General features: G+C 40.1%; 1 protein-coding gene across 2 annotated transcripts; it reads left to right on the top strand.

Annotated features, from left to right (window-relative positions):
- Positions 1 to 730: 730 nt before the first annotated feature.
- Positions 731 to 20,531, top strand: stox1 (storkhead box 1). 2 transcript variants are annotated; one of them, XR_005007412.1, is made up of 5 exons: positions 731 to 1,237; positions 15,356 to 15,508; positions 16,433 to 18,743; positions 19,529 to 19,793; positions 20,073 to 20,175. XR_005007412.1 is itself a non-coding variant. In XM_036573994.1 (4 exons), exons 1-4 carry the CDS (start codon positions 907 to 909, stop codon positions 20,224 to 20,226), a joined length of 2,949 nt encoding a protein of 982 aa, XP_036429887.1. In that variant the 5' UTR covers positions 731 to 906; the 3' UTR covers positions 20,227 to 20,531. The 2 variants fall into 2 exon arrangements, 1 of the variants encoding a protein (XP_036429887.1); XM_036573994.1 differs by lacking the exon at positions 19,529 to 19,793 and having other exon boundaries at positions 20,073 to 20,531.
- Positions 20,532 to 20,566: the final 35 nt, after the last annotated feature.

The following is a 20,566-nucleotide window of genomic DNA, read 5'->3' as shown; positions in this document are numbered from 1 at the left end:
CGTATCTTGAAGGTGGGAGGAACTTACGAAAAACTTCAACGGCTTTAGGAGGATATTTTTTTCTGCGAGCTGGCTAATGCCAGATAAACCAGACAGCTACTCTGTGAGGAAGCTCAATTTCATGCCTGTATTTATTAGCCTCTACATCAGTGGCTATGCTAGCCATCAGGATTATTGCCTTAGAGGACTTCCCAGTGGTTGTATGATGAATTTGCATAACGTATGCTGGGTTTTTGTAGGAAACAAAATTGTGCATGCATGCTGTGCTACAGAATATAAGCTACATAACTTTAAAAGTAACATGTGAAATGCTAGTTTTTGGCCAAAGTGTTCATTTAAAGGAATGGTTTGCCAAAATCAAGTATACACAATTCTCTATTTACCCCTGACGTAGCCAACTAGCCAAGACATGTTTGGTATCCAATTTTTGCTCCTTTAGTTCAGCACTATGGAACTATGAGGCTAATGTTGCTAACAAACAGATACATTCCCAAATGTCTCTCAAACTGCATTCAGGTCTTCATTAATTAATGTAGTTTTGTTCACAGTATGACTTCTTACTAAACCTCACCATTTCTTTTAAGTAAAAGTCAGTTTCCCCAGCTGCACCTGCCCTGCCGCAGCAGGATGAGGACGAGCACGCCTACGTCATCATTATAAGCGCTCTTATTGGTTTGGGGTTTGCGAAGTCGAGCGCCGTGACTCCGCCCCCTCCGCCACCGTTGCCTTGGGAGCAAGACGAGCCAACAGAGCCGAGAGCGCTGAGAGGGGCGAGCGGAGCTGTAAGGGAATGAGACACGCTGAGGGGGAAACAGGGGAAATTGTGGGTGAGGCAGAAGACGGCGTCGCGTTTCTGCCTCGGGTGGTGTTAAAGATTGTGTTCTAAGGAGAAAACGCGGGGAAGCAATGTCTCAGCAGCAGCGGGTGGTGCAGCTGTCAGCGGCGTCGCTGGCTGTGGTGTTGTGGAGGGAGGAGGACAGCTCGGCAGCCGCCGGCGGAGGAGCCAGTGCGACCTGTACGAACGGACAAGAGGTTTTCATGGATTTTAAGTCCCAAAATCTGCGCAGCTTCTGGAATAAAAGACTCGTAAAGGCAGTGGCTGAAGTTTACTTCCAGGGATGGATGGAGAATTCCGTGCTGCTCGTTCAAGGGAACGGCAGTAATTTGGAGGTGTTGAGGGAGGCGTGGATGCGTAGGGCGCTGAGGTCTCCGAGGGGATTCACCATCAAGGCAGTGGGTAGGTTCTCATCAGTGTCTCATTTTGTTTTATGTGGTGCTGAACCCCAAACATGCCAGGCCTTCAGACTGCAGGAGGCGAGTTTAGCTGCGAAGCTGTGGATGAGAGCAAAGTCTGCATTAAGGCTGTGGATTGAGTCCCGTGGGAAGGAAGGGTTGTTTACATTGCACTTTGAGTTGTCATAAAACTCTAAAGGCCTGGAAAACTCTCAGTAGGTCAGTAGGTTTTATGTCTTTCTAGAGCCTCTGAGGCTTTGAATGTTACATCAGTGTCAGAATTGTAAACTGTGGTCACAGAGCAGCTGTTGGGTGTTATTAAACTACTACTACTGCAAAGCTAGCACCCCAAAGAACAGCTCCTTTTCCTCTGCAAAAGCAGAATAATGTGTTTACATCTAATCTCCACCCTATTTGACAGCCAGTAGTGATCATACTGTACTTGGTGGGCTTGGGAGCGGCCCATGGGAGCCACTTTGCATATACTTTGAATAGCTATGCATTGTATGCTTCTATTATATGGACTCTTGTATAACTAATCTCTATCAAAACTTCCCAAAGTGCTATACTTCTGGTTTCTAGTCTCAGCAAAGTTGTATTAGTAAAGCTGGCCTCATGAACCCCACCTGACCAGCAGTTCTCGGAGATATCTCAACATGCTTGAGGCATAAAAGTGTGTGCAGCATTACTGTATTATTTCCAGATGACAGGAAATATAATTTCAGCGGAGAGCGGCCTTTAACCTCAGCACACCGACAACACCCCTGCACTGCCTGCAGCATGAGCTCACCTTATATAAATTACACTCAGAATCTCAGCATTCTAAGCACGTTTACCAGTACGGATTCCCTGCCTGGGACTTCACTGTATAAAGGCAGGAGTTGTTTTCGTTGCACACATGTTGAGGTGGCAGGTCTGTGGCCCCCTCACACATGATTGCCGCTGCTGGGTGGCTGCTGGTTCACCTACACAAAGCCATCACCGCTGTGTGAGATCAGCCATTTGCTCCTGCCGTCAGGGCCTTGGAAGGTGGAGGTCAGTGTGTGTGTAGAGGGGGAGCACAAAGCTGAGGAATTTGAGGGGCAAGACCACACAGTGGGAATGGATCTGTCGGTGGGAGACTCATTTAGGTAAGACTGAGACCTCTTGGAAAGTTCAGATGCATAAACACATGTATTTTCTATTAAGTTCAGGTCAGATGTGTGGCCATTGTCATGCTGGGGTGTGAGCTCAGCCCTAGTGTCACTGTAATTTACTACCCCTTCACCATATTGCATAGTGCAGAGTTATCTCCTGTCCAGTGGCTGCTCCACAAGGCCACTTTATAGCTCTTGGTCATGGACACTGATGCCCTCTCACTGCACAGCAGAAAGCTGCAGTTGCTTTTCTTGCACCCTGAAAGAGACTAGACATTTTGTGTGGTCAAATTCAGAGCCGCTACTGTTCATGAAGGATATAAATAGTTCTGAACTGGAGCATGCAAATTTGCATCAGATTTGCATTTTGTGCTATCTGATCTGTTGTTGATACACTAAAAAAAAGTGATGCACTTAGAGATTGCACGATACCGCTTTTTTGTTATATTGATACTGTTAAGTATTACTCATAAGTCTTTCTGTAAAGCCTTTAAATAGTCATTTAAAAGTCAGAGGTCTCGGGTCGGCCTCAAGTGCAAAATCAACAGTATTCTGATGAAGATATGATGACAGTAGTAGATAATGCACTTACATCATCAGAAGACACACCTCTCACCAAGTTTTGAGTTTCCTTTAAATACTCTTTCAACATACTCGCAATCCAGGGTTCAAAGCACAATCAACATTAAAGAATGTTTTTCTGCATGTCGCGTGCAATAACACATTTCCACCAGAGAGGTCTCCAAATCCCCATATCTTACAGAGCATAGCTTTAACATGAGCATCTGGAAGTAGGCTATCATGTTCTAACTGCCTAAACATTCACTTCCTCACAGAAAGTAATATAAAGCTAATAATATCACATCACACAATGTGAGTGTGAATATTTCAGGCTAGATTTGTTATTGGATTGGATTCATTCTTTTTTCTCTCCAATATCCGATCCAGCATTTTTTGCTGATATCGATTCAATGCCAATACATATCAGTAACAACATGCCGTTTCTACCGCAAGCAATTATGTGCTATTTTAGGCTCGAAATGTTACACGATTAGATCAGATTCATTCTTTTTTTCCTCACTGATATCCGATCCAGCATTTTCTGCTGATATGTGCGTGATACTGATCCCCAGTATCAGATTGGTGCTGTTTCTAGATGTGTGAATTGGTTCAAATGTGTACATAATTTCCACATTAATAAAATATAATACAAGTTATTGCCAAACATAAGGGAACGGAAAGACAAAACTGTGTTGATACAAAAACATGTATTTTATTAATGTGTAAATGATGTACACATTTTCAAATTTAAATAAATGCAATAGTTCACTTAATTGGTGTACCTACTCTTCTGTTTTTTTAAATATGTATTTTACTTTTTGAAAGGGAAACATGTCATCATAAACATTCAGTTAAGTCCAGCTTGTTCCAGGCCTGTGTTTAGTCAGCAGGAGCTGGTTAGTGCCGGCCTGTGATTACCCATCAGCAGATGTGATGATGAATTGGTCCACCTCCCCTTATTCTGTGCTCCTGATTATCAGTGTACATTAAGTGAAAAGATGGATTGTTCTCTGGGGCCGCCGCTGTCTGACCCGGCAGGGTGAGAATGACAAGACCCTGTTATTTTTTTCAGTGGAGAAAGCCTGTTGTCTATGATCCCCAGTTTGACCTTTTTTAAGTTGAAGTTGTTTCCAGGGTCTCTTTATGCCTCTCTTCATGAATGCTTTAACTTACTCACTCCACTGAAAGCACTTGCAGCCCAGCTCCATTTACTTACATTGTTGCAAGACAGCAGCTTAGCTTGAATCTAAATTGGAGTTGGAGCAGGATCTGTGCTATTCAGCACTCATGGGATCTTAATTAAGTTTGTTTGTGAATAGTCCGTGTATTTCTAAGTGCGCAGTGTTACTCGGAACAGTGGCTCACTATTAGAAAGCTAACCAGACAAGCTTAAATGCTCTTTTTCTCTGCTGAAAGGAGTACTGTAAATAATTCCCATGGTCCACATTTAGAGTATAAAAGTGGTGGAATTCCAAAATAAGTTCTTGAGGTATACGTATAGTTACACGCTGTACATCACAGTGATGTGTTTTGACATGCTTTAATACTCTGCAGTGGAATATAGTCTTGTCAAGGCCATTTCTGTACGGTGTGCTTGTGTAGTGAAATTTGAAGCGCTACTCACAATGGTTGACTGGGGCCTCTGCATTATTGAGAGGCTCCAGATCGAGCTCAGAAGAGCCACAGGGGATCTAAAGGGTAACACATTCATGCAGAGCCATACTGAGCTGTATAGAGGTGTCCAGTACCATCAAGCACTGTTAATATGTGCTGTTTAACCCTTAAACTGCAAGAACCTGTTGATTTAATGGTAATAACTAAGGAAAAAGCCTGCAGTTTAACCTATAGAAGTTACATGGTGTCATTCAATATTTCTCACTCGTAACTCATCGAAACTAGAGGAGAATTTAAGCACAGATCGTAAACACTTCCTCTTTGTAAGTAGAAGAGGATACATTTTAGTATCATAAATTTTATAAACAGTTTTTGTTGCACATCCATTATGTTTTACTACACTGTTAATTATTGAAAGGATTTATGATATTGTGAAATCAAATCATAAGATATTTTCAATAATAATGCAGAAGACACATATCATTATGGGATATGAGAGCAACTAAGCCTTAAAGAGGTGTGAACACTTTAATAAAAACATTACTTATCTCTGTATCAGTGAAGTTAAACTATGCATACGCATATATATGTATTTGAATATTGGAATATGTATTTACACTTAAAAATACATACTTGAGATGTTCTGTGCGTATACAGTGCAAAATATAGTTTATACATATTTTAGTTGATATTTTGTTTTATTTTATCTTTTACTTTAATTTTTCTAATGAAAAATTACATATTAAAACATATCATTTTATTACAAAAAAAAACTACATACAGAAGATATATGCTTAATTACAGCTTATGTGTAGAGCCAAGTACAGCCACATCGCAGTAATCTTGCGGTCCAGGTGACTGTGAAGTCACAGTGTACAGTTGTTGTTTTATTGTTGTTTACTCTTAATATACATCAAAACAAATATTGAAACAAATTAAAAAGTTGGAAGTGCAGAGATGATGAATGTAATTAATTGGAATAAAAACTTAATTTACATTTGAATAATACAGAAAAACTAAATTTGTTCCTTATAAGAGTTAAGGGGTTAGGGATGTCATGTCTAATCTGGTTGAAGTCTGTATTTACATAATTCCTCATTTTCCCATTCTTTGGTGCAACAGAAAAGGTTTTATATTAGAGAGAGTGTTCGCAGTGTTACACACTCTGGTATCTTGTAGTAATCTCTGATTGACAGCGGTATTGGGAAATGTGGTAATGGGAGTTTGGGAGCTGTGGTTGTCTGGGAGTCAGATTGCTGGAACCCACATGACTGTTTTGTAAATGACTAGCACAGGACTGAAGGTCTGCTCATCAATGTGGGCCATGTCTCCTAAATCTCAGCATATTAGTCATGACCAGGCTCCATACCGGACTGCTGTAACCAGAGGGGAGCACCCTGTGGTGCTTATGCATTGAAGGTTGCCCTCTCATGTTAACTGGGGACCAAAGGTCACTGCTCCCTGTCCTGTCCTCAAGGAGCTCATTGCGGACCTCAGCAGATAAACACAGCGGTTCCAGGTGTGCCCCATGCACAGAGGAGGCCCAGTTCAGCCAACATGTGCTTGTAAAAGAACACAAGCCTTCTTACCCTCATTAAAGCAGAACTTGCTTTCCTTCCTGAAATTACTTAATGAGGACCAATACGAATACGTTTATGCAATTAACATGTCTGAACACAGCAAACAGTGGATTCTAAGGCACAGTATGAAAACATCTATATTTATCTGGATGTGGTAACCGTGCAAAGATAATTCAAAACAAGTGACAAAACAACTAGAAAGTTGGAGGGACAAGGGGTTTCTGGATATCCAGTGTTGACAGACAGAGTATGTTGGATCTGGTTTCTAAGAAGGCTACCACTGGAATGTTTTCTTGCGGTAACCAAACACCAAACCAAAGTCTACCATAAGCAGCTGTGTGTGGTGCCTCCTTGACTTCACCCGCTTACTCCAGTGAAACCTCGTATCCTTTATCCATCAGCGTAGTCAAACAACCTCGACGGCAAACAGATGAGTTGGAGGCAGGAGTTGTGATCTGGTCACTGGATTTCTCCCCAAGTCTTGGAGCCTCTGGCTGTTTCTGTCCCTACTTAGGCTAAATTTACTTTTCAGACTTACATCTCTCCCTGTGACTTCAATTACCTCAAAATCTCCCAGCCTGAATACTGTCAAAACATGACACATGAGATTTCCCATTTTGAGCATGAAAACCCTCCAGATTTTTGAACACAAGGGTTTATGCATGGCTTTGTGGTATTTCTAAATGTTTAATAAGGGGACAGAATAAGGGGAGTTTTTGTGAGTTGTTATGAATCTTTTTCCTCTCAGGATGTAGCCAAGTCTGGCTCATTTTATTAGCTCTGATATGGAAGGGGACCTTGCCCTCAGTTCTAGAACCTGACCTCTGTTTGAAAGCATGCTGGACATCGTTTGCTGCATCCTTTTCTCATTAGACAGGAAGCCTACTTTTTAAGAGATCCGAGTCGACACATTTATGGTCCACAAGCAAACCCAAGACCTGGGCCGATAAAAACAAATGAAGAGATTAGCCTGCTCCCTTCTAGTTAAGCGAATCCTGACTTGCTCCCATTTCCCTGACGCTTCTCATGTGGGAGGAAGTATCATCAACTTTTGATGTGAATTTACACTCTAGTGGAGATGATTTTTGACCTCTTAAAAGGGTATCCTTATTTTGATGTTTATAGTATTGCCCTAGTTCTGTGCTCTTGCTTGATTGAAATCAAGATATATTGTGCTTTTAACTCTAAAGCTGCTTGGGATTTAGACCATGATTAAGCTGTTGCAATGGCAAAGGCCTCCCACTGTAAGGATAACAAACTCTGAATCTGATGTAGTTCAGTCTTACTTAGAGGAAATGGCTCTCATCTGGTGTGAATTACTGTCATGGATTTTGATTAGTGGTGTGTGAGCGCAGTAAACGTGGGCTCCTCCAGCTTCTGGAGGTGAGACCAGCCTGAAACACCTGGAATGTCTAAACATCTCATGGAGGAAATCTTGTGAAATGGAACCCCCAGCATTTCTCCAGGCCCTCTCTGTCAAACAAGCGATTATAGAGGACAGGGACCATCAGGGTGGGTAAAAATGGAGGCGAGATATTGGTTACATGATATTGAATCTAGGAATTTGAGTCTTAAAATATCATTTTGAAAGAACATTAAAGAGAGCCTTCTGATCAAAGCAGACACTCTGTTGTGTTTAATGTTAATGTCGCTTTAAAATCAACCAGCTGTTGAATGGGGAGAAACTGAGAAGCAGTGAAGAATATACAGTTGCATGCAAAAGTTGGGACACTCTGGGTTAAATACATGTTTTGGATGATTTTCTAAGAGAAAATCCACCACAAAAAACACAATTTAATGCACAGTTATTGATTATTTGCACAGTTGAGCATATTGGGAAAAGTAAAATATAAAATGCAGCTTGTGTGACAGTTATGGCACATTTTATATTTTTATTTTTATCTAATATGTTAAACTCAGCCATATTTAAGAGTTATTATTTTCACTTAGAGAACTCATTTTCACTTAGAAAATTAACAAAACATGTCATTTGACTGGGGGTGTTAAAACATTTGCACGCAATCGTATTCTTATCTACATAATTTATGTTTGTTAAGGATGCCAGTTTAATTTTAGGTAGTTTGTTGAATTTCCAAAGAAGTTGTTCTGTCTAAACTCAGACTTGTACTTGTTAGGCACTGCCATTTGGCCAATGTTTGGCACAAGCTTACAAATGTTCATGGCCTCCTTTTGTGTAACCCGAGGCCTGATGTCTCAGAGCAGTGGCAAGCATTGCCTTTTTCTTTTGCACTGAAGTAGTGACTAGAACTGGCATGTTGATTGCAATTTGGAAATGTCAGCACACATTTTCTCACAGCGTATGTCTGTAGATTTTAAATATATCGCCGCATTGTGTGAAGGGGCTGCAGCTGAGATACAGAAAACTTGAATCACTGCTGGTTTTGCCATTTCCTCATGGGAAGATGGGAAGAAGATGATAAGCCAGCAGACTAAATATTGGTCTTTAACCACCATCTGGGCCTTCCTTTTACTTTCCTGCACACAGATGCCCTGCGCTGTAAACACTGAAATATTTATTCCCTGTCTTTTGGGAGGGAACAGGCTGATTTGAGTGTTGAAAATCAATAGAATAGCTAAGCAATCATAAAGCACTTAAAGAGAGGTTGTTTTAGATTTTATTGCACAAAATGTGGACATAATTGCAGAGGAGCATGTGTGTCAGACGTCTTATCAGAAGAACTGCGTGAAGCCGTTTCCTCTGTTAATCAGTACAAAAGTCCACAGTTATTAATAGTGTCTTTTTAACTGGAGTCACCGAAAGCTGCCAGGCATGTTCACTCAGTTGGACAAACTGTAACAGAAGTTGACAGAAGAAAATCCATGTGAAATTTGTGCAAGTCAGTATCTGCTATGTAAAACACTCATCACTGTCTAAACAAATGATGTCTAGTGGGCTACACAGGAGCTTCATAGTTTGGTCTACCCTGAACTAGTGAGTTTACTTCATTTCCACACTCATGGCTGAATGGCATTTAGACAGTACTGTAATTATCAACTTACAGGTGAAACTGGTTTAAATGCCAACCTGTTTTGTAAGCCATTTAAAGCTAAATCTGATATGTTCACTGAGTTTGATGCTTCTGTGTTATTGCAAGTATATTGGTAAATGTGTTCCTGAGCATGCAGCCTGAGTGGGCTATCCTGAGGGGCTCTTTCAGTCTGTTTATAGCTCCTCTTGACTCCCCTTTTCTGAACACCATGGCAGCCAGAACAGCACTGCCTCGTAAATGCTATTGAATGCTGTTACTGGAACCTGGCACCTTCTAGTGACATTACAAAAGCTTTAACAAGTTAACTCGCTACATCACAGTACTCAAAAAGTCCAAAACTGAGCAGGCAATGGGCTATGAGAGCATGTGATCATTGTAAATGGACTATGTCAAAAATGTAACGTCAAGAGATAGAGACATTTTCATGGTAGACAGTATCTAGAATGATATTTCATTTTTCTGGTCATTTTTCAAACAAAACCTTAAATGGACAGCATGTGCCAGTAACAGAGTAGTACCACATTTTGAACATGTAAAAAAACAAACATATTTAAGAAGGAACATGAGAAAAAAATCAAGCCATTTATAACAATAAACAAAGATAATAGCATAATAATCTGGCGTTCTGCCAGCTACTTGTGTCTATGCTGTTGCTATACACTGGTTGTACTGGTTGGACTTTTATATGATACATGTAGTTGTTCAGTGTTCTAGTACTCAAGATACCCATGATATACTCAGAAAACCATGTTGTGATAACCATTACGATAACATATCATATTGCCCACCCCTAATTGTAGATTAAAAGTGCTAATTTTTCTGCACAGCCCCTCTTTATAGAGGCTTGGAATGTAGCTTTGATTTCCAGGCCTCTGAAGCAGATAGAGAGCAACAGCTCAGTATAATCTGGTGAAGTGGTGATGTGTGTCACTGCTTTCTTCTAGCGAATCAGACGGGTAATTGCAGACCTGATGAGGCAGGATTTATTGCCTTCTTCCTTCATGTGTGGTGCTCACGATGAGACTCATCCCACTCGGTTCCACAGTGGAACTGTACCAGATGTCCAGGTGTCATTTCAGAGCTCAGGACAGCTGGACTCAGTGAAACTGTGTCTAAGCCAGACAGAGATGAGGAGAGTTAGGAATAAGACAGGAGATTAAAGCAGTGTGATGAAGTAAGCGCTTGGAGTGCAGTCTTGCCAGTGGTGGTGGAGGAGGAGGGGAGGGGGGGTTTGCTGGAAGTGCCAGTAGATGAAGGATTACTTGGATTAAGATTTCAGTTAGATAAGAGTCCCATGATCCAGAGAATGCTGGACTTCTCCACTAGGATGTTCATCTATACAATACAATAAATCATTTTTAAACTTTTTTTTTTGTAGTTTTGTGTTTGTAGGAAAAGAAAACTCAGCTAGCACAGGAAATTACATTATCATGATCTTCCCTCAGTAATATGTGTGTATTGTCATTCTGTAAGATGTAAATCATGGGGAAAAAAACAAATAAAAACAAGCAAATTATTCTACATAACATCAGACTGTATATATGCTGCTTAAATTTTGGCACCCCAACTTAAAACACTTTTTTCCACTAAGACGTAAAGTGTAGATGAACATCTTTGATTATAGAAAGGTCAACACCTCCTTGATCTACTGTACAAGTAATTTTTTTATTTGTAATAATTTCATAAATAACCTGCTTTGACATCGTACACATTGAGAAGTCTGTTACTCAGTGATCTTGCAACACTACTAACATTTCATGTTGCCAATGTACCTTTTTATGGGACCTAAGTGACCAAAGCTTAGACTTTGCTAAATAACACTTCAGGTGTTGTCCAAATGTCTCAAGGGCAACCTTAGACTATGAGTTAGCACATTTCCGCATTTTCTTGTTTGTTTTCAAAGAAGGTGCCACTCCGCTTACATCCATCCTTCACGTGAAGGTCTCCTTCAGCGGTTTGTGTGCTTCAGGAAACTGTTTCAAGTCAGAACATGCTCGGTTGTGTGTCTCTAACCATGGACACTGCAAACATGTGCAGTAGCTTATAGACAACGTGCCTTATAGGCAGCTCGCTCAGGTTCTGTTTTCTTCACCTTCTCCACCCCTCGCAGAGGGAAAACACAGCCTCAGAATCACCCTAAACACCCCTGCGTTTGCTTTTGTCCCTCACCTCACCTCCCCGCTGCTATGGGTGGGCTGAGCGGAATGGTGTTTGTGGTCATGATGAGGAATGAACCTCACCACATTAAAATCTCAGCTTTATTAGTACAAGGACATGCATCAGAGGGGAGTCTCAACCCCCTGAGTGCATATGTGTGTGAGTTGAATCAACAGCACCTTTGCAAGTTAATTACCTCTGTGGTTTGCTTGAGTAAAGTCTGGCTCCCACACACATGGCTGAATTTCCTCTAGTTTAAGCGGAGTAGATGAGTGCTCCCTGTCTGCAACTGTTTTTTCACCTCAAATTGTGTGACAGCAAACTTAAACAATAATTAAACTATTTTAAGTTAATTTATGCTCTGTTTTAGCTGCTGAATGGCCAAGCACTCACCCTTTGCCTTTTTTGAATAATTCATATTTAATGGCCATTTTCTGGGCCATTTCTCACCCAGTCACTGTAACTGAAATGTGGAGTGAAAAACAAACCAAGTTTCTCCTAAAAAGGACAAAAATTAATATTATATTAAAATAGATTTGTATTAACTTAGTAGTAAAATAGTAAAATATGTTATAGATAATCAGTTACAGTCCAGTCATCTGTAGCATTAAAGATCCAGTTTTATCCAATAGTTGAATGTAGCATGGCATAAATAGTGTGCCTTATGCAGAATTTGAATAAAAGAAATTCATAAGCATGTAAATATTGTATGCTTGCCATTTAACTGTCTGTGTCCAGTCAGTTCAGATAGGGATTTTTTTTGCATAACTGAAGGATTAAGATGTAAATTAAGTCGTTCAGAGCAGTTTGATATGAAGTGCTCTGTTCTGGAGAAACCTAGCTATCAAGTCAGAATTGTTCTCAGCGGTGGTGACGTACACTTTGTTTAGATTTACGACTACTTTACCATCATTAACTATACATATAAAACTCAGAAGACGTGTAGGTTCACTGGTCACTAGTCAGTAAATAGAATGGCTATATAGGTGTTGTAGACATTGTGACCCTTGGTTCCTAACACCACTGTAAAGCAAATTTGTGTATATAGCACATTTCATACTAAAAGCCAATGTGTCGATATGCAGAACAAGTGTAAAGAAATCTCTGGCAGTCTTTTTCTTCACAAAACACCATTTTATATCAAACTACAACTGAATTATGCAGAAATTATGAAAAATCAGTGGAACTTCCTTTAAACTAGAGTGTAATACCACCACATCAACATGCAAGACTGTCATTTTTCTTCAGGTCTAACATTCAGGGTTTGTGACCCAAAACAGGACCCTTTATTTGTTAACAAAGAATATCGGCCCTAAATGGAAGCCACTAATGACTTTTGCCCCAGTCTCCTGCCACCCCATCCATGCCTTTGTGGTATACTGCGGAGTTACCATGGCACCTGGCGGGGTATTCATGTTGTATGTGACAAAGGTCTTAATGTCCGGAGAGCTGCCTCATGTTACAATGAACACAGAGTCTTTTCCCCCGGAGAGAGGGGAAGTTACATTTACCCCACGGTTGCAGTCACGCCCTGCCACCCGCTGAATTAGAACTTTAATTCCAAGTCTTTGTGAGATGTTTTCCCACCTGCTTCTGAAATCAGAGAGAACTCAAACTGAAACCTAGTTGCATGTTTTTAAAACATTTGGCCTGTGATGTGTTAATGTGTTCGAATCAAGGAAGATTTTGTCTACGCAGTTTGTTTATTTGTTACATTTCACAAGTTATGTAAACATCTTTAGTGTTTTATTTGTGCTGTCTTATCTCCTCCAGTGATATGAAGACACACATACAGATGATTCAGAGTTGAGAGAGTTTTATATGGAGTATGTTATCACTGTCCAGAAAAAAAAAACATGTTCAAAGTACTAAGTTTACAAGAGTAAGGAAGGAAGGAAAAACCGTTCTTAAATTTTAATGTAAGTTAATGTAGACATATTTTATATCCCAAGTAATTTTGGAGCATTTCTATTGGTCCATTTGTAATAAAATTACATTATGTAATTTTCTTTTGGACAGTGATGATGTGTTTTATTCTTTCCTCTGTTTCCTCTTTCAGAGTCCAGACAGGATTTGCCCCTGGGAAGGAGAGAGAAATGAGAGAATAACAATAAAACCAAGATCAGAGAGCTTTTATCTCTAAGCAATCTAATACGACAAAAGACTTGTTAACAAGGCCTGTTACAGTAGCTACTCTCTATTGCCTTCTGATTTAAAGGAGACACAGTTAATGTGCAAGCAGCCTGATATTTCTTTAGAAAGTGTCAGTAAAATTGCCTTTCTGGCCATCAATCATATTAAAATGGTCAGGACCCACTGGCAGGTCCAAATTTGACTACACACACTTCTATAAGCCTGGGATTTTAAGTGGTTAAGGAAGTTACACATTATCCAGATGTAATAGGTAATCAGTTATAAACAGAATGGCTTCCTTAAAAAGTGTTGTTTCCTGCAGTCTGGTCTCTTTCGTGCAGCAGTGTGGAGGAGTGGCCTCGTTTAGCTTCTAGCCTGGTAATAGCAGCTGCCTGATTAAAGTTTTATTTCCTTTATCCCGGACATAAGTGCTGCAAGTGTGTGAAGCCTGCTTAAAGTAATTTTAGTGGCAAGAAAAAAGTGTTTTCTTTAGTGCCCCATGGCTGATACAAGAAACCAGAAAAGGTTTCCTTGGGCTATGAGATGGTGAGCTGTTCAGTGTCTCATCTGAACACGTGTTCTGGTATATCAGAATAAATCTGGAGAAATTAGGAAAAAGAATAGGAATTACTGATTACTAATGATGACTCTTATGCAGTCGTATGCAAAAGTTTTGACCCAGGTGAAATGACATGTTTTGCTTATGTTTTGCAGGGAACAAACTTAAATATGGCTATATTTAACATTGTAAACAACAACAACAATGACAAAACAGAACTATAGAATGTTCTATAACTGTTGCACATGCTACATTTTATGTTTTCCTTTTTGTTAATATGGATTAAACAGTAATTTACAGAAATTAACAGTAATTGTGCATTAAACTGTGCAGGAGTGTGTACTGACTTTCACTTTAAAAAACAACAAAAAATGTAATTTGGGCGCGCCCAAACTTACATACGACTGTACATATTGGTTACATATGAACTCATGTGTGATCTGAGCAACATAGCTGTGTTTTTTTTTTTTTTTAATTAGTCTGGAGTCTGTAAAATGGAGTATGTAACCAGTCTCTCTGGTTTTAATCTGGCCGTCTACAGTTAATGATTAATGCTCAAAGAAACCAGATGCGGTATAGTTGTAGGGGTTGTAAGACCTCTGTTCTCTTTGGTGTTAGAAAAATCACTTCTTCAAAACAGCACATGCTTTTTGAAGAAGGAAGAAGTCAGAACAGAGGGACTTGTTTTGAATAGCATCTGGACCATCTATTAAGAACAGTCATCTAAAAGTCTGAATATGGCCTTAATGCTGATAAATATGTGCTATTATCCCATCCCTTCCATGTACTCACCCACTAATCGTTTCAAATAGGGAACAGTAACAACTATGATTACTCTAATGCTTTTAATTACTATGATGACACTATTATAACATTATTATAATGTTCACAGACATTTTGTTGCCATTTTATAATAGTTATTATTCAGTGACTTTCTGTACTTCATTATTTTGCAATAAGATTTTTGTCTTGTCTTTTGCAGGAACTCCAGAATTCTTTCAAGTTCATAAAACTGTCACTCACTGATATATTGAAATATTTCCCTGTAATTAAGCTTCATGCCTAGTGTAACAAATCACAACTCATTCTTGACTGGATTTAGCATTCTTTGATGTTTCTGTGTTTTTATATCCTAGCTCTGAACTTCAGACAGTGTTTTATGTGGTTTTATGTCATCCCTTGTTTAATGCCTAAAAACACAGCCGGTGGCTTAGGCACAGTTTTAATGTGCCTATTTCAGCCAGGTTTGAAGACTGTATGTTAAATGGCAGAAGCAGACTGGGAGCAAACATATTCGCCTTGAAAAGAGAGCGAAGTATGAGCATGAATATGAATAATATTTCCTTTATGTGTGTGTCTTTTCTTCCTCAGGTGACTTGTCCCCGGTGCAGATGTCCCCTATTTCCCAGTCACAGTTTATCCCTCTGTCTGAGGTGCTATGCTCAGTCATATCTGACATGAATGCAGCTCATATTATGGTCAACCAGGAAGCTCTGATTAAACACATGATGAAGGCCCATCCAGGTACTATAACAAACAAAACATTATAACAGGTTTATAACTGCTCTTATTACCATTGTGGTTAATATAGTTTTTGGTTAAAATAAAAAGACCTAACTTGATATAATTGGCCAAACTATTTCTCAGTCCTTTAGTGTTGACCTTTACTGTCCTTTACTCACTTCTGTGAGCTGATCTGTCTGGATCGGGACATCCGCCTGTATTCATTAAAGTCATATGGTCAAATCAAAATGCACAAATTTTACCAACAGTTTTGTTGTTTATCATTTTTATCTTTGGTGTATTTGTAGAACGTATATCTGGTTGTTTAAATTTGAGCAAAATAGTTTAATAACCTGAAAAAAAAGACTTGAATTGCAGTTCGGTAACCAAAACTATTATCATATGTATATCATCAATATCATCTGTAATATCAATAATAAAAATAGAAAATAACAATAACGCTAATAAGTTGGCAACATTGCAGTCTAGTATAAAAGTAGATGCAAAACACAGCTGGTGTGGAATCATCTAATGATACATCATTTAAATATGTTATTGTAGGAAAATAATCATACTACACCATTAAATCATTACTACACACAACTTAAAAAACTGAAAAAAATAAACTAAAAAATTTTGTTTATTTATTTTAAGTTTGGTCAGTAGGGGGAGCAGTGCTCTCACTGCTTGACCTCAAGCTCAACCTACAAGCACTGCCATTGGCTAATAAGCTGCTGAATGCTGTCCTTTTATTGGCTTTCTACCGAAATGACTGTATGAACTAGGGTGTGTTTCATCTAAATGTTAATGAGGTGCTGGTAAGATGCTGCTTGATTTCACGCACTGAAGCTGATTCATCATTTCCGTTTTATGAATTAGAAACAGAGCAGTTTGTATGTTATTAAATAAAATCTGTGCTCAATTATTTTCTTTCCAATGTTATAGGAATGACCATTCCCACTCAAGACATCCTTTACAATGCTCTGGGCACACTCATTAAAGAGAGAAAAATCTACCACACTGGAGAGGGCTACTTCATTGTTACTCCTCAGACATACTTCATCACCAACAGCATGGCTAAGGAGAAGAACTGGTGGACAAGTGATAGTGATCATCCCTCTCCTCCTCCTGTTACCTACCTGGTAAACAATGAAAGCTGCATGGATGCCTCCACTGAAGCACCCATCATGGCCCACTGTAAGTCCTGTAGTTGCTTCACACCTCAGCCAACAGCTCCTCCATCTGTCCAGGACCAGTCTATCAGTATAAGTGAATGTACTGGGAAAAGCCTCAAGTGGCCCCGAGAACATAAGCCCACTGTCCAGCATCAGTCCACGTCTACTGCAGCAGACTACCAGGCTAGTGAGATCAGCAAGTCCACAGCGACTAGCCGCAAGGACAAGGAAAAGCCGGGACGCAAGTTCGGCCTCAACTTGTTTCGTCGTAACACAGGAAAGAAAGAGAGCAAGCTGAAGAAAGAATATGCCACGTTTTCTGGGCAGTTCCCACCTGAGGAATGGCCAGTCAGAGATGAGGATGATCTTAACAACCTTCCCAGAGATCTGGAACATGCCATCATTAAACGGATCAATCCTGAACTTACCGTGGACAACCTGGTCCGCCATACAGTCCTGATGAAGAAGCTGGAAGAGAAAGCAGAGAGAATGACAAAGGCCTTGACAAGTGACAAAGGCATGTCCACAGAGATCCTGCTCCCTAAGCAGAGACACCATTCATCCAAGGCCGCTGGAAAGAGGCCTGTCTCTAAAGCCACTAGGAGCAAGAGAAGAGGCCCTTCTGCCAAAGAGAAACAGAGGACAAAGAGCAAAGATGTTCCATGTGACAACGACTTAGAGGGAGATGATCTCATTCCATCTCGCCTCAGGCCTGAATTAGTCAAAGATGAAACTGACAATCATGAGGATTGTACTGCTTTGGATACAAAATGCGTCTACAAGAAACGCATAGAGAATCCGTTTCAGTCACTGCCAGGACGGGATGTAGTACCAACCACCAATCACAAAGAACAAAGGAGGAGAGAGGCCAAGATCTCCAGTCGGCGAGAGCGAGCAGGTCATAGGTCCAAATCCTGGGACCCTCATCGGGCGAAAGCGGTCACTGAAGAGACGGAGAAATCCCAGATACCGATGGACCGATCCTGTGAACGGCTCCATGAAAGAGGCCTGAATTTAGAATCCATCATAGATTCTAAAGCCATTAAAGAGCTTCCTGGAGATTACAGTTCTGTTTACCCCGAAAGCAGCACACTGAGGATAGAGGACAAAGTCAAGCTGAAGGACAGCAAAATCAGAGGCAGAGAGTTCAGAGATGGGAGAGGAAAAGAGATTAAACAGAAGGCTTTTCAAGAGGGAGACTTGACAAGTGTTTCTAATCAGAAGCACATAACAGACCTCACTTCACATCCATATGACACAACAGAATTACCCATGTCTTGGCCTAAACCTACAGTTAAGCGTAGACTGTCCCTCCATCTAGTCAACAGTAAGGAAGAATCTGAACACTGTCCTGACCTCTTGTCCTCACATCAGCAGATTAGCAGCCAACAGGTGGTGGACACTGTGGGCACTCTCCGAGACACCAGCCATGCAGACAGAGAAGTGTACACTGATGACGAGCACCGCATTTACCAGAAAGTAGAAAAGGACGATGATGACGGATGTAGCTCGCTCTGCTTGAATGAGGAGTGCATCAGTGAGGTAGTTCACCCTGGCACAGCTCGCTGCCGTGAGCCAGTCTGTCTGGTTGGGGACTGGGACAGCACTTTCATTGACAGGGTTCCACTTCTTCATCAAGACCCCATACGAGCCACACAAAGACAGCATGAATACAGGTGGCAGGCAACTGAGTGCCAGCCTGCTCTGTCCCACCTGCCAACAGATATCATCCCCAACCTAAAGGCTCAGTGTCTGGAAGAGAGGCTTCATGAGCCCAGCCCTGGACACTCTGAACCCATTGAGGCCCTGGACAGCAGCATCTTTGATTACTGTCAGACAAGTGAAAGAGACTCAGACACTGAAACAGTTCTTAAGTCTGCAGATGAAGTAGATGGCCAGTCCAGCCATTGGACCCGTCACCCACAAGTAAAAGACTACAATAAGAGTCAATTTGAGGCACCAGAGGTTGCTGATGACCTTCAGTGTGCAAGCATCAGTCATGGTGACCCCACTGGGGCCTGTATCGTGGAAACAGCAGAACATCAAAGCAACACAGCAGACAGTGGGATTGACTCACCAAGGTCAGTCACTCAGTCACAATCTGAATTCTACACAATGTTTCAATGTTACAAATTCCTACAATTTATTAACTGAAATAAACTGAAAAGAGCCAATGGTCATTTTGTTTAAATCAATGTTTGCTATGTTGTCTTTTGCACTGTGTGTATTAGTAACTTTGCCATATTTGAGTAGAAACATAGAAATCAAAGACCACCTTTCATTTATTTAGTTTCCTGTCAAAACAGCCAAAGTTATATATGTTTCTGGAAATATTTGTGAGGAGATTAGATGTAAGATGTACGTGCATTAAAAAGGAGGTCAAAAGAAAATTAATGAAATTACAAAAAAATGAACAACCATGTAACACCACCAAAACTGTCCCCATCAGATAATGAGTACTTTCATCTTCAAGAGAGACAGGTGAAAACCAAGCTCCACTGTATTTCTGTCCATCTTTCCACTGTGAGAAGACAACTGAATGCTATGAGTCTGAAAGGGTGTGTAGCTGTGAAGAAGCTGTTACAGAGAAAAGGAACTAGACATAAAAGAAATTTTGCACTAGAACACTGGATGCCTGAGATGTGGAGTAAAGTTTTATGGACTGATGAGTCTAAATATGAGATCTTTTGAAGTAACAGAAGGCAGTACTTACGCCACCGAACAATATAAGGCTCTTATAACCATGTGTGCAAACATCAGTCAACCATGGTGAAGGATCATTGAATGTTTGGGGATGTTTAACAACATCTGGAGTTGGTGATCATTACTGATGATACATACAAACAAATTTTAATACATCTTGCAGTACCCTCTGGAAAACATTTGATTGGGAGTGAGATTCATTCTACTACAAGATAAAGACCCCAAGCACACTGCTGAGAAGATTGAGATGTGCTAATCAAACAAAGAAGCTGCTTGTGTTCTCTGAGCAATGGACTGCTCACCCCAGAGTCCAGACCTGAACATCACTAAATGTGTTTGGGATTATTTGGATCATAAACAGCAGAATTTCTTTGAAAAACTGAAATGCAAGTCTCCAGAGAAGAATGGAAACTGTAAAAAAGGCAAAGGTTGGACAGACTAAATACCAAATTATGTATATTATGCTTAGTTGTTGAAGCTTCTCTGTAATGTTCTGTTAGATATGTTTTCTGGTTTTTTCCTTGCACTGAAAAATGAATAACTTGTTCTTAATGGCTGTTTTTAAATACATGAATGGGTGTTTTCTTATTTTGCACAATTCTGTAGTTTCTGGTTAGCTTTACCAAAAATATCTATGAAATGTTCTTGGCATGTATAGAGTAAATGTGGTGATAATATAGTGATGTTATGTTTTTGTTTATTTACAGAACACGCATGAGTCTAACCTCGAGTAACTCGTTGATACTGAAAGGGCTAAAGCAACGTGGTTTCCTACAGAACCTTGAAAAGCTCCACTCCAAAAGCAACGGCATTCATCCTCAGAGTTCACTGCTTCAGCTCACACCTGTCATGAATGTGTGAATCGAGTCAAAACACTGTGCTTTCAGCTCATTCAGATGCCTCTGTATAAATGTGTATATTTATCACTATTACATGTAAATATCTTTTTTTTCACGCAATTCTGAGCAGTACATTCAGGTGGCATTTTTGGGTACTTGGAGTATTGATTTAGGGTTTTATAGTTTTTCTTAAGTGCTATTTTTAGTACCAAGATCCTCTGTTTATAAAGAGGGATGCATTAGTTAAATTAACCTTTTATCCTTCAAATTTAAAATATGAAGATCCATGTATACAGTGAAAAAAATAAACCATGTACTTAAAAGTTTCATGCTCCAGTGTTGTCATGTGTGCTGATTTTTCT

The sequence above is a fragment of the Colossoma macropomum genome, unplaced genomic scaffold (assembly GCF_904425465.1).
Source record: "Colossoma macropomum unplaced genomic scaffold, Colossoma_macropomum, whole genome shotgun sequence".
In the NCBI taxonomy this organism is placed as follows: Eukaryota; Metazoa; Chordata; class Actinopteri; order Characiformes; family Serrasalmidae; genus Colossoma; species Colossoma macropomum.
This window is presented reverse-complemented; position numbering and strand designations above follow the sequence as displayed.

Excerpts from the sequence above, each read along its gene's own strand:
- stox1 (XM_036573994.1), top strand. The coding sequence starts at position 907 with ATGTCTCAGCAGCAGCGGGTGGTGCAGCTGTCAGCGGCGTCGCTGGCT. Across the intron at positions 1,238-15,355 it reads ATTCACCATCAAGGCAGTGG|GTGACTTGTCCCCGGTGCAG; the intron begins GTAGGTTCTCAT and ends TTTCTTCCTCAG. Across the intron at positions 15,509-16,432 it reads CATGATGAAGGCCCATCCAG|GAATGACCATTCCCACTCAA; the intron begins GTACTATAACAA and ends CCAATGTTATAG.